Source organism: Colossoma macropomum, unplaced genomic scaffold, assembly GCF_904425465.1.
Source record: "Colossoma macropomum unplaced genomic scaffold, Colossoma_macropomum, whole genome shotgun sequence".
In the NCBI taxonomy this organism is placed as follows: Eukaryota; Metazoa; Chordata; class Actinopteri; order Characiformes; family Serrasalmidae; genus Colossoma; species Colossoma macropomum.
Genome location: NW_023494788.1, coordinates 4,291,635 through 4,306,196, shown reverse-complemented (window position 1 = coordinate 4,306,196; position 14,562 = coordinate 4,291,635). Strand labels below are relative to the sequence as shown.

At 38.7% G+C, this 14,562-nt stretch overlaps 1 protein-coding gene and 1 long non-coding RNA gene across 5 annotated transcripts; one reads left to right on the top strand and one right to left on the bottom strand.

Annotated features, from left to right (window-relative positions):
- Positions 1–4,147: 4,147 nt before the first annotated feature.
- Positions 4,148–6,787, bottom strand: LOC118806618. The gene is made up of 2 exons (XR_005007129.1): positions 5,396–6,787; positions 4,148–5,254 (listed from the first exon to the last, which is right to left on the bottom strand). It is a non-coding gene; the product is annotated as an uncharacterized LOC118806618 (long non-coding RNA).
- A 149-nt stretch (positions 6,788–6,936) lies between these two features.
- On the top strand, positions 6,937–13,991 carry LOC118806617 (protein SLFN14-like). Of its 4 annotated transcripts, none has more exons than XM_036568100.1 (7): positions 6,937–7,281; positions 8,968–9,992; positions 10,830–11,433; positions 11,578–11,633; positions 12,022–12,099; positions 13,110–13,658; positions 13,800–13,991. In XM_036568100.1, the coding sequence occupies exons 2-6, from the start codon at positions 8,969–8,971 to the stop codon at positions 13,523–13,525; spliced, it is 2,178 nt and encodes a 725-aa protein (XP_036423993.1). In that variant the 5' UTR covers positions 6,937–7,281; position 8,968; the 3' UTR covers positions 13,526–13,658; positions 13,800–13,991. The 4 variants fall into 4 exon arrangements, with proteins under 4 accessions (XP_036423993.1, XP_036423991.1, XP_036423992.1 ...); XM_036568098.1 differs by having other exon boundaries at positions 11,578–11,645; XM_036568099.1 differs by lacking the exon at positions 6,937–7,281 and having other exon boundaries at positions 8,544–9,992; positions 11,578–11,645.
- The last annotated feature ends 571 nt before the right edge of the window (positions 13,992–14,562 follow it).

Genomic DNA, 14,562 nt, shown 5'->3' with positions numbered 1-14,562 from the left:
TGCTGAGAATGATCCACCACCCAAATAGTACCTGCTCTGTGAGGGTCCATGGGGGTCCTGACCACTGAAGAACAGGTTAAAAGGGGGCTAACAAAGTATGCAGAGAAACAGATGGACTACAGTCTGTAATTGTAGAACTACAAAGTGCACCTATATAGTAAGTGGAGCTGATAAAATGGACACTGAGCACAGAAACAAGGAGGTGGTCATAATGTTATTCCTGATCGGTGTATTTGTTTCATATCAAAACGCTCTGTTATCTTCGTATTTACTTTCCAAAACCGCTGCAGCAACTTCAGTAGCTGTAAACTCTCTGCACGCCATTTCACATGTGTCTTGAGAGGCTGATGACGTGTATCTCAGGCCTTGTTCATAGGCTCATAACTCCGGACATGAGTCATGTATGGTCTTGTGATAAGACTGAATGGGAAGGGCAACTCTACAGACTCAGGAAATATTTGAACCGTATTTCTGTGCTGTATTATCACAAAGAAAAAGAAGCATATATAGAAATATTGAATTTGATGTGCAGGCAAGTTTGTGGACCCCAGAGCATTAAAAGAGCTTTGAAGTTTAACAGCCACAGCCACAGCCACGGTCTTCCAGTCACCAACCCTCCTGTAGCTTTCACCTTCAACCCAAATCTATCACATCTCATTCTGCCAATCAAGAACAATCAGAGCCTTGAAATGACGGTAACACAGATTTGAGTGGCTTTTTGCTTTTGTACAATGGCAACCAAAGTATAATATACAATATAATAAATACAATATACAATAAAAATCATTTAGATAAAAAAAAACAATGTCATGAATAACAGTAACCATTCAATAGTCCTTAATAGCTTACCACTACTGGAGTATTTTACCATGGATTCGAACAAGCAGTCAGATGTTGTACAAAAAACTTGAACCAGTGGCTCTGCTTAAACCACACTACCCATAATTCAGTGTTCTGCAGGTGGGGACTGAGTTCTAGAAGAGTTAGTGTGAACGTCAAGCAGTCTGAGATCTTATCACTGCAAAAGAGGACCAGAAAGAGAGTAACCCTTGCTTATTCTGAGAGCAAAATGCGAAGAGGTCTTTTGGAGTTGATTCCCTTTCAAGTTCACTTTAATGGAACCGAGTTTGGTTCTTCAGTTCTTCACTGCTATATTTTGTAGCATCAAACCTCATCTTATCGAGTTATCTAAACTCGTTTGTAGCATCAAACCTCATCTTATCGAGTTATCTAAACTCGTTTGTAGCATCAAACCTCATCTTATCGAGTTATCTAAACTCGTTGTCTGGGTGAATGAATGAATAGCTCTCAGTTAGCATTGTCCAAATAATATCATGTCTATTTAACTTGCCTGTAAAATAACTTAAAATTACTTGGTTATAATTTAGTTAATAGTGTTTTTACTAAAGTGTTTCAGGCTGAATCTATGTCAATGTTAAAAATCATCTCATCTATGGTGGCTTCCACATCCTCCTCTCCTGTGGTGCCTCCTCCAGCTGCCTCACCAGTGGTGGCTCCTCTAGCCACCTCACCTGTGGCAACTACAACTGACGCCGCCTCTCCTGTTGCTGTGCCCTGGGCCACTCCAGTTCCTGCTCCCCAGGCTGCTCCAGTGCTGTTCTTCGTTCCAGCTCCCCACAGGGCTCCAGTACTGGCTTCACACAAGGCTCCTATTCCAGTTTTCCAAGTAGTTCCTGTGCCAGCTCCCTGTCCTGATCCAGTGCTGGCTTCCCGAGCTGCAGCAAACTGTCATAAACTCACTTGCTTAACACTTGTTTGTTTAACACTTAACAAGTAATTGTACAGAATGCCCCAAACCGTGCTTCACCCATTCTCTTGCGCTACACACACCTGTGACTCATCCTAGAACTAATAAAGTCTGCTACATTTACTCCTTTGTTTTGCCTGTTTTGACCCCTGCTTTGTCTTTTTTTTTATATGTTTCTGCCTCTGATACATGCCTGTGTTCCGATCCCTGCCTGTTGTGACAGTGAGAACTGGACTGCCTTAAAAATACCATTTTATACTTGCAACCAATCTACATGCTTTCTGTATTACACAGAAATTATCAAGTTATTCTAAATATACAAAAATAGGGTTATGTCTGTAAATCAAAGACAGAAATCAGAGATGATGCATGCTTTAGTGGCATTTACTCGAGTGCTAACAAACCGCTGACATCAGACCGGTTTTAAAGAAGGTTTCCCCTCATACTGATATCTCCAAATTATGATACAGCACTGCTGGAAAATACATTTTCTGTGAATGGAAATCTTGGTGATTTGTGTTTTATTGCGTATAATCCACTACACATTTGCAGGTTCAGTGTAATAATAATTCTCTACTGGACCAAAATAACCAGTGAAATCACAGTGAAATTTGATATGTTATGATGCACTGAATTGTTTCCTGAAGAATAGTAATGAATTGTTTTGAGGTCAGACGTTAATGCCCTTGTTTAGTTGGAATATTGTTCTTTTGGTAAAAAGCAGTTTTGGATTTTACTGAAATATTACATCTGGCATTATGGCCAAACATTGTTTCCACAGTCTTTACAATGATGTTAGTATTTCAAACTTAGACCAGACCAGATGATGTAATCAGAATCAGAAACACTCAGTCACTGAATGAATACAGACAGCGGCAGTATAGCAGAGCATAAATGAAAATGCAGACAAACAATTGTGCATGTATTTTAGCAAGTGAAGAAATGCTGTTTCCTCTCTAAAGTCCTAAATATGTTATTCAAATACAAAAAATAAATGTGAAAAATGTGACCAATGGGTACTTAAAAAAATTATGGCAACACGTGACACATAATATAATTGAATAGATTTAAATTACCTAAATTTTGCTTAAAATGCATTAAATAAGTGAACTAAATTTAAGCAAAAAAATTAAGTAAATGGTAATGTACAACACATAAGGAATTACAATTAGTTAGCATAGATATAAGAGTCAACAACTGCTTATGGTAAATTACAAAGGAAACAACAAATAACACCCATTACAATCCAAGGTACAGACTATTTTGATGAACTTTAAGAACTTCTTCTTGCACGAAGATAAACACAAGGCCTTCTGCTGTTAACTAAGCTCCAATGTAGTAAATATATGAGAAACCAGCATTCTGAAATATAGTTTTGCAGGTCACTTTTATAACTGATAGAGTTTGGGAGTGAAAAGTAAACAAGGACACATTTCAACACTACGACATCATCAGCATTTGTTTCACCTCCGTCGACTAGTAGCCTAAAGGCGCAGATGCCTCCAGTCAATCAGACACCTTAGCAACAACTTAGAAACACCCCAGCAGCCAATTGTTACATCCTAGTATACACCATGAAACAGCCTAGCAGCCATCAAGTGCACCCTTGCAGCCACCTACAAACACCCTAGCAACTGCCAACAAACACCTTAGAAACCACCTAATACATCTTAGCAACCACATAGTTCACCTTAGCAAGCATAACAGCCCGGCAGCCACCTTGTGCACCTACACCGTAAAAAAAAATGAGTTTGCACAAGAAAAAAATCTAATACTAATTTCCCCTAGCTTTATCTTGTTTGGTCAACTTCCGTAAATTACTGGTTTTACTGATTGATATCTGTCAGTACTAAAATATTTAGTTGAGCTAACATAAGAATATTTGTTGTACTGGGTACAACTAGTCTCAAGCAAAGAGGAGAAGAAGAAGTACAACACAGGTGAACACAGCTGATCAATCAATAATCTGCCACTGTTCTAAGAATGTAATATATGCATTATCATATGTTAAGACACTATATACTGCATCATGTCTTGAAAAGTTAACAATTCTTAAAGCTCACCTGTGTTCACAGGTAAGCATAAATGAACTGATTACACCAGAAATCCTTTAGAAACAACTGCATTAACTGCCTAAACATAATATATACAACTTGCACACAATTCAGGCATACTGAGTGGAATAGTAGGTAACAGCTACAATGTTGTTAACAAACAATACCAAATTAAATTGCATCACTGTTCTTGATTATATGTGTACACTTACTGGCCATTTTATTAGGTAATGCTGCCTTGTATTTACTTACTTTTCTATTGAATCAGGTCTATTTAATATATATGTGCACTCTGTAGTTCTGCAATTGCAAATTGTAACTGATCTTTTTCTCTGCATACCTTTTTAGCCCCCTTTCACATCATTCATCAACGATCAGGACCCACCCAGACCACCACAAAACAGGTATTATTGGTTCATTCTCAGCACTGCAGTGACACTGACATAGTAAGTGTGGTACTGTATCAGATACAGCAATGTTTTAATCACCTCAATGTCACTGCTGGACCGAGAATAGCCCACTGATGAAGGACTAGAGGATGACCAACACAAACTGTGCAGCAGCAGATGAGCTATCGTCTCTGACTTCTACAAGGTGGACTGACAAGGTAGGAGTGTCTAATAGAGTGGACAGTGAGTGGACACAGGGTTTAAAAACTCCAGCAGCACTGCTGTGTCTGATCCACTCATACCAGCGCAACACACATTAACACACCAGCACCATATCAGTGTTGCTACAGTGCTGAGAATGTTTCATGAATCCTCTGTGGTGGCCCTGCCTGTGGTAAAAAGGAAAAAAAGGGGGGGGGGCAATGTGTACAAAGAAACAAATGGACTCCTGTCTATAAGTCAGAAGTACTGTAAAAATAGCCAGTGATTATATACCTAGGGTATGTTTGGGAGAGAGAGAGACAGCAAGTGAATGAACATCTGAATCCTACCTGCTAAATATACTCAGCTCTTAACAGATGTGAAGGTCTCTGGTGTAAAATGAAGAAATAGGTGAGCAAAATTAGTAACAAACACTAACCATACAAAACAAGGATAAAGATCCTGAACAGACAGTAAACAGTATCAAAATAAATCTACAAAGTAACAACAAGAAAAACAAAGGTATATGCAAAGCAATGCAAGAAAGAGCAGGTTAGTGTGAATATAATTGTACCATGTCTTTCACAATAGCACACAACCTTCAAAGTCCTGTTGTTTTCATACAACAGTTTTGCAAAGTAAAGCAAAAAGCAGAGCAGGTGAGTCAAATTCATGTTAAAAGACATAATATTGGCAAAGTCTTGTGCTAAAAGATGTAATAAAATATTTAGCATAATATGTACTAATATTACAAAGAGCAATACAATAAAGATACTATAAATTACAGTACCTGGGACAATTCCTGATCAGTCGAAAACCAGAAGCAGCAGATGGATGGATGGCTGTAAAAGATGAAACATTTGGTAAAAGCTTGAAAGACTAGCTTCAATAACTGAAACAGATACAGGCACATTTATGCTGGCTAACTGCATTTGTATAAGCATTCAAGCCTCTCAAGTCTAGTAAACATGCTGCTTTTATACCTTAGAGATATTTTTTCTGGTTTCTTCTGGAGTAGGTGGTCAGCGAGGAGCAGGGTGGACAAAGTGCACAACTTCTTAGTTGTTGTGTAAAACAGGTGTTAGTAACTCGAGTGAAAACAGAAATGCTCTTGGTTAAATATTACCTGTGTAAAGGTATTCAGTAAACATTTGTACTTGAGTTGCTTTTAAATTACGTAAGTTTTAGAAGTATAAGCACCCTAAGCTACCATAGAAAATATGTCATTTTGATAAATACTTTCTGTGAAGGAGACTCTCTGTCTGCAGCCACACAGGACTCCTTAAGAGAAAGTATTCACCGAAATTATATAACTGCAATAACTCTCTGTACTACTTTTATTTATGAGACTTAAACTATGTTTAAAGTCAACCTGAAATCAATGTTGCCTTTGTAGTTCATGCTTATCTTTTTCACTTTGCTAGTTTATCTTGCTAATGTCCAAAGTCCACAATTCATTTCTGTGTGTGTGTGTGTGTGTATGACAAAATTCCTATTTTACCATAATCTTGAAGTGTAATGACTTTTGTAAATAAATAAAATAGAAAATAACCAACAGCATTGTTTCAATTCATCACGATTTCTGATTAAAGTTTATTTTAAAAGCAAAATGCTTTGGGCGAAAGTGTGAGGTGATTAAAACCAAAGACCTCCCAATGAGAAAAATCTATCAATTTTCTGCATCATTGTTGTTCGTGATCAAACATAAGTAAGTTCACAGCTAATTTCATTCAACCAAAACTGCGTAAAATGCAATTAATAAATCATTCAAATTTACTGGATGCAACTCAGTTTGATTTCTAACTGAACATAGTCTTTTTATTATGCAGAGGTTACTATTAGTTATTTAGTAACTATTAATTAACCCCAGTCCCACTTTTTACAGTGTACACAGACTATAGACTACAGGTACAGTCTCAGATGCTGCAATCGGAAATAGTGTTTTATTTATTTCTTTAGTAAACGAGTTGACAGAATTGAATAGTCATAGTGACATTTTACACTTTTTTCAATGATTTTCATGAATGAGGATATATTAAGGGAAGAACATTCCAACAAATTCAGTATTAAGCTGTACTGGAAGCTTAAACAACTTTATCTCGCTTTCTTCTGGATCACTCACCTCCATCAGTCCTGCTCCTCCAGCCCTGTCCGTCTCCTCCAGCTTTATAGCCTTCGTACATGTCACTTCTTGGCGAGAAGAGCCGGACTGCACACCTGACTGGAGAGAAAAACAGTATGAATGTTGAAACTTTGTAACTCAAACCGTCTGATTAACTGTTAAATCAAGATGAAAACTACGGAATGAAACCAGAAGGTGAAAGTTCATATGACACTCGGCACTCGGAGTTTCCCGCCACGAACGCAAATAAATGTTTGCTTCCGGTTTTTCTTCGCCTGGACGCTACAAAAGTAAAAGGTTTCAGCGCAGTTTTGGGCTACTTTTAACCGCGGTCGCCAAAGAGATTTGATTTGTCAAACAGAACATGAAAATGAATCGTTTTATGAGTGTATATTAATCCTAGTGTTGAATACCTGTGAGCAGACAGGCAGGCAGGTGCAGGAGCTACAGCACGGCACAAAGTTTCCCGCCAAGAACACAAATAAATGTTTGCTTCCGGTTTTTCTTTGCCTGGACGATTCAAAAATAAAATAAAAGATTGGCGCGCTTTTTCCATTCGCGCTGTTTTGGCGTCTTTCTTTATAAGCCGCGCTTCTGCGAGACAGAGTCCAGACTCGACCCGCGCATATAGTGAGTTACTTCTGCTTGGGTTCCGACAGTTTTAGCGCTCCTGACCGACCACTTTGTGCCACCTGTGAACATTTAACCCAGTCCACCCACTGACGGAAGAATCGCCACATTCAGCAGGTGAGTGTGTCTTATATCCGAATCCCCGCCTCAGTTAACGCTTCAACAGCTGCGTTTACTCTCATGTTATTCAACAATATCCGTGTAAATGAACGGTCTGCATCACTGTTAGTCCACTCTTAAGGAGGTTTAGCTTACTGTCATTAACAGTAGGGTACACTCAAACCACTCAAACCACAAAGATGGTTCTTCAACGGTTCTTTACGTACAAAATGGTTCTATATACGGTTCTATATAGAACCGTGAACACTCAAAGAACCCTTTGCATGATTAAAGGGTTCTTTGCATCATTAAAATTTCTTCAGATTGATAGAGAATGTGCTGTAGATTCTGTAGGTTCTATATAAAAACTTTTTGAAAAGGGTTCTATATAGCATAGAATGATGTCTATATGATGTCAAGCCTCTAACAATAGAAAAACCCTCTTTGGAGCTATACAGAGAACCATTAAATAATAATAATAATAATAATAATAATAACTACTATATATACACACATATATGGTCTGGTTCCATTGACTTACATTCAAAGTAAAGTGGGTTTTTTCCTTCTCCTCTAAAGTAACCATTTTGGAGATACAATGTTTTGTTCTGACAGTAGCGATATATATATATATATATGTATGTATATGTATATAGATAGATAGATAATCTACATGTAGGTCTCTGAAGTGCAGAATGTAGTTAAAATGTAGTAAATGTTAAATTTTGTCTGTAAGACGTATGTTATAAACACCCCATTAGGCAGATTGTTTAACTGGTTGATTCTAGAGCTTTATTTCCATGACTATGGCAGTTTACACTGATCATTTAATTTCCCTCGTGGTCTAATAGCTAAAAAAGTGATGTTTTAAAGTATGGCCTATGAGCTTTGTGAAATAAGAAGCCAATATGAGCCCTCTGTAATTGGAAATATACCTTACTGAAAGACACGTAGTTGTGTGTGCTCTTTTCCTCTCAGTGTACATTAAGTAAATAGTACTAAAATATACAGCTGCAGTTTCACTGCATTTGTCAAGTAAAAATTATATTGACTGGCATGGTGTGCACGGTGCCCTTTATTTACTTTGGTCCCCTGCCCCCTGAATGTCCACCAAAATGTCTGTGCACCGGCCTGGTATTAATGCTTTCCTTATTGTATGTAGGGAGCCACGCTAGAACACTTTAACAAGGTAGGACAATCAGCAGTGCAAGTAGAGAAAGAAAGGAACCATGGAGAGAGAATGAAAGAGAGAGAGAGAGAGACAGAGAGAGAGAGAGAGATGTGTGCAAGTAAATGAAAGTGAAGAAAATGTTAGCTGTCTAGCTAGTGTCAATCAATCAATCAATCAATCATCAATCAGTCTTTATTTAAACTCAAAGTACTTTGAGGGTGACCCTTATTTACGGTGTAGCTGAATTAATTCATAAATCAGGAATTTAATGATAAAAAAATCAATCAAATCTGAGTAATACAGTTAAAGTGCTTCTATAGCAGTGTATTTACATATCCAAACAGCCTACAGCAGTTTCAGCCTATGGTCCCATCACTTTATACTCATAGGAAGTTTCTTAGCCTAGTCTGCTTTTTGCTTAAGGCTCAATACAGGGAAAACAGAAGTCAGTCCAAAGTGCAGCAGACATTTAAATGTAAGTTGCAGCCTCCAACTTTATGTTACTAAAAGTTTATTTTAATTGTTTCCCACAGCATGCCTTCAGAAGAACATGTAACGCTGGAAAAAGCACGAAAACTGAAAAGCACTTTGGTGCTTCGGATTGAGGAGACAACATTTGGAGAGGAAGCAAGAAAAAAGATGGATAATAACAGACGGAGAAAACAGAGTGAAGTTTTCTTGAAGTTCATCTGTGCCCTTCTAAATTCCGGCGGCGGGGTCCTCTGTGCCAAAATTGCAAACAAAAAATATATCTATGACAGAGATGCTCTTGGTGAAGATCTAGAAAAAGGCTTAAATGAGTTGCTTAATCCTGAGCCAATCCAAGATTTCATTCAGATCACACAGAATAAAAATGAGCTGCGATTTTATGTTAGGTCATGGTGTTCAGCTGAAAGACAAGCACGACTCTGCTGTCTTAACACAGGCCTTATGAGAAGATCTGCAACATCTGCCCTGCCCATAGCCCCTACGCACGTAGTGGACCACTTCTTAAAGCGGCGGAAGCAAGACCAGGACGCTGGAGAAGATCCTATACATGACAAAGCCTGTCAGTTCTATGAAGAGGGAACAGCACGCCTGAATCAAACTTTAGACTTTGGTGAAAGTGCAACTGTTGAGTTGAAAAGGTTTGACAGTGAAAAAAAACTGATACAAAGACTCCAAGAGACACTCCCCAAGTACCTCTCTGCTTTTGCAAACACTGCAGGTGGCTTCTTGTTCATTGGCATAAATGACAAAACCAAAACAGTGGTCGGCTGTGGAAAGGGAATGACAGCTTCTGAACTAGAGGAGAAAACCAGAGAAATATGCAACAAAGCACAGAGTCGAGCTCTTCACATGCATCAGTGCCCTAAACGAAACAGCTGGTCTCCAGAGATTAAAGTCTTTCCAGTTACAACACCTGCAGAGGACCCGAAGTATATTATTGCAATAAAAATCCCAGCATTCTGCTGTGCTGTATTTGCGGAAGATCCTAAGTGCTGGCAGATTGAGGGGAATGAAGTAATTCAACTCAAATGCAGTGACTGGTTGGAGAAGATGCAGCGCCCTGTCCCAGGTAAATGGACAATTTAATTTGCATACCTAGAAGTGAGTATTAACTCCTTAAGGCCCACCTAAGCGTGACAGGTCAGTACGTACAGAATTATTTATAGTAGTTACTTATTAATAAGGCATAAGATGAATAACTAAAAAGGACGGCACAGTGGCACAGTGGGAAGCGCTGGAGTGTACATGTTGTCCCTGTGTCTGAATGGAGGATCTGGTTTCCTCCCACAGTCCAAAGACATGCAGTCAGGCTCATTGGAGATAATAAATTGCCCCTAGGTGTGACTCTGTGTTTGCCCTGCGATGGACTGGCGACCTGTCCAGGGTGTTTCCTGCCTTCCCCCACAGTGAGCGCTGGGATAGACTCCAGCACCTCCCGAGACTCAGGAGGACTGAATAACTTAAGCCGTTTTTCCACTGCATGGTACCAGCTGAACTCGATTCTGCTCATTTTTGGTACTAGATACTTATTTTTCACAGCGGATATAGTACCCCCTCAATGCAGATGACTGTCATAGCGACGCCTCAATGGAGGTGATAACAAAGATAGTACATGATACCAGATTTGCCTGATGGAAAACCAAAAAAGGTGAGTGGAGTTGAGCCAGGACCAAGCAGTGGAAAAGCAGCTTAAATAGTAGGTGTACAGTTTGTAGGATTAATTGAAAAATGAATTTGCTTTGGCAATCTGCTTGTGTCTGCATTACACTATACAAGTGTAAAGAAACCAGATATTTCTCATGTGTTTATGTTTTTACTTCAGACTGAGTAATTACTTGTTTTGGGTTTTCAGTCATTGTGATGAAAAAATTAAGCCTAAATATTGTGCTTTTCCATTTTACTACAGATGATTTACTCACTGGACCAGCATCAGGCCACAATGAGAAAAAAAACCCAAACACCCACCCCACTTTTACTAACCCGATGACATCTGGAATCATTACGTCCCAAAGCTGTGCAGACGACATCACCAAAGCTGCCCCCATTCAGACCCTGATGATCACTCCTGGGGAATATCTTCAGCTCTTCTTTGTTGTGCAGAGGGAAAGTGCTGGTTTATGGAAATATGCCAGGGAAACAGCGTTTAATCTGACACAGAAGCTGGTGAATCTCAGAGGATATACAGGGAGAATTTGTGTGATTCCTCATTTGGTGTGTTGTGTGACAGGAGAGGTGATACAAAACGAAACTGTCGGTCAACCCCTGTATCCAAAGAGTTACACACTGGACAGCAATAAGAAGATAACAGCTTTGCTGTATTCCTTAGCCACTACGATCCTCAGTTCCACCTCACAACTGGAGGGAACACTTAGATCAGAGTTCATTAAGGTTGTGTTTGGTTTTATATTGCTTGGTTCTGGAAAGACTTTGCTTGTAAAAAAGGAAACGGATTGTGAACCAGACAGTGACCTCTCTGTCTGTGAAAACGAGGCATTGAAAGTATTACTGAGGTGAGTTTTACTGGGATTTACTTGTTCTTTGTGATTCTGTTGCCAATTTATATTTTACAGGGTCATGAAATGAAGAGTTAGTTTGTAAGAGCATCAGTTTAACAGTTGACGCATAATTTTTCTGAATTGTTTATGTTTTTGCAGGAAGCACCGTCTTTGCATCTGTGAGATAATATTTGACCTGACAAAGGACCCTACAGGTTTTACTGATGTTGAGTACATAATATTGGGTGAAGGTCAAAACCTTTGTGAAGAGAATGTAAACTGGGATGGAAGGGCATAGAAGCTCCTCCTGTTTACCAGACAGGATAGCACGCTTCTAATCCACTTGTTTCAGTGGCCCCCACTGGTCTGGGCCTCAGTCCTTTACTACCAATCAATGAATGTGAATAGTCACCAGTTAGCTCTTCACAAATGACATCATGTTAATATAACTTGTGTGTAAAATTAACTTGTGCGTAAATCAAGAAGCGCATTTCACTTATTTCAGAATTTTCAAATATTTTCAAATATTCAAAAAGCAACTTCCACTTTTAGTTCACGTTTCAGTTCAAGGGATTAATTAAAGAATTGATTTGCTTTCTACAGGTGACAATCTGCTCATGTTTGCATCAAGTCTGCAACAACCTTATCGTCTGTATCAACCTATGCACGGCGCTAAGAAGGGTAAAATCATCCTTATAGATTTTAGAGTAGGACTTTTCTATGGACACAACACAGAAGTACCAGTCTTAATAAATTCAATTGATGAATTTATAATTTAGATACACTTTATGGACAAAAGTATTGGGACACCCAGGTGTTTGTTACAACCATTGCTAACAGGTGGATCAAATTAAGCACATAGCCTTGCAGTCTCAATAGACAAACACTGGCAGTAGAGGGTCGTACTGATGAGCTCAGTGACTTTAAACATGGCTCTGTCATAGGACGCCACCTCTGCCACAAGTCAGTTTGTGAAATTTCTGTCCTGCTAGATCTGCCTTTATCCATTGTAAGTGTTATTATTGTGAAATAGAAGCACCTAGAAGCAACAACAGCTCAGACACGAAGCATTAGACCACGCAAACACACAGAGTGGGGCCACCGAGTGCTGAAGCGCACAGTGTCTACCCCCTGTTGAATCACTCACTAACAAGTTTAAACAAGCTGGAACAGTTTGTGGAAGTAACTTTTCTGTTCCAGCATAAATGAACCCCAGTGCACAAGGCAAGGTCCATAAAGGCCTGGCTGGGTGAGTTTGTTGTGGAAGAACATAACTAGCCTTCACAGAGCCCTGACCTCAACCCCATCCAACACCTTTAGGTTAAACTAGAACAGAGATTGTGAATCAGGCCGTCTCGTCCAACATCAGTGTCAAACCTCACAAATGCTCTTCTGGATGATTGTGCAAAAATTCCCACACTCTCCAAAATCTTGTAGAAAGTTTCCCAGGAGAGTGGAACCTGTTATAGCTGCAAAGGGGGGACTAACTCCATATTAATGTCTATGGATTTGTAATGGGATATCATAAAAGCTCCTGTAAGTAATATGTGTAGGTGTCCCAATACTTTTGTCCATATAGTGTAAATATGATTCTGGTAGCAGAATGAGGGCTACCCAGAATGTTTTACTGTCCATGTAATGTGTGATGAAAAAATGAAGCCTAAATATTGTGCTTTTCCATTTTACTACAGATAATTTACTCACTGGATCAGCATCAGTCCACAATAAGTTTTCCAATAAATACCCAAACATCCGCGCCACTAACCTGACCCTGATGATCACTCCTGGGGAATATCTTCAGCTCTTCTTTGTTGTGCCGAGGGAAAGTGCTGGTTTATGGAAATATGCCAGGGAAACAGCGTTTAATCTGACACAGAAGCTGGTGAATCCCGGAGGATATACAGGGAGAATTTGTGTGATTCCTCGTTTGGTGTGTTGTGTGACAGGAGAGGTGATGCAAAACGAGACTGTCGGTCAACCCCTGTATCTACAGAGTTACACACTGGACAGCAATAAGAAGACGAAAAGCGTTGCTGTATTCCTTAGCCACTATGATCCTCAGTTCCACCTCACAACTGGAGGGAACGCTTCGATCAGAGTTCATTAAGGTTGTGTTTGGTTTTATATTGCTTGGTTCTGGAAAGACTTTGCTTATAAAAAAGGAAACGGAGATAAATTCCTCCTATTGTGAACCAGACAGTGACCGTGACAGTGACAGTGGCTTTGAAAGTATTACTGAGGTGAGTTTTACTGGGATTTACTTGTTCTTTGTGATGTTGCCAATTTATATTTTACAGGGTCATGAAATGAAGAGTTAGTTTGTAAGAGCATCAGTTTAACAGTTGACGCATAATTTTTCTGAATTGTTTATGTTTTTGCAGGAAGCACCGTCTTTGCATCTGTGAGATAATATTCGACCTGACGAAGGACCCTACAGGTTTTACTGATGTTGAGCACATAATACTGAGTGAAGGTCAAAACCTTCATGAAGAGAATGTAGACTGGTATGGAAGGGCACATAAGCTGACTGATGGTTTGGGTAGTGTTAAACAGTTCTCTACTTCCCCCTCAAATAAGTTTGTAACTACATTAAAGTAATCAGTAGATTACTGATTATGTCCAGACATAACTGAGTAAGTGACCCATGTGGCACACTTTGACAATCCAGGTGTTTAGAGGTGATTAGGAGTGTTAAAGATCTTTAAAAAAAAAAAGTTTGTTTTTTTCTAAAAAAAGGCAACTTATAACAGATATTTTGTTGTCCTCCTCATCGGAGGACTATTAAAACTTTATTTTTTATTTGTGATGCATTCATGGGGAGGATATATAAGCAAAAACAAGAAAAGAAAAAAAAAATAGTTAAAAATTAATATTACATAATACATAAAATTAATTAAAAAAAAGGCAACTCATGCTGATATTTTTTTGTCCTCCTTGTCGGAGGACTATTAAAACATTATTTTTATTTGTGATGCATTCATGGGGAGGATATATAAGCAAAAACAAGATATTATATATTATATATTAATTAAAAAATAATATTACATAATACATAAAATTAATAATAATAATAATAATACTAATAATAGTAGTAGTAGTAAGAATAATGACAATAATAATGATAAAGTTAAGCATTGGACTTGG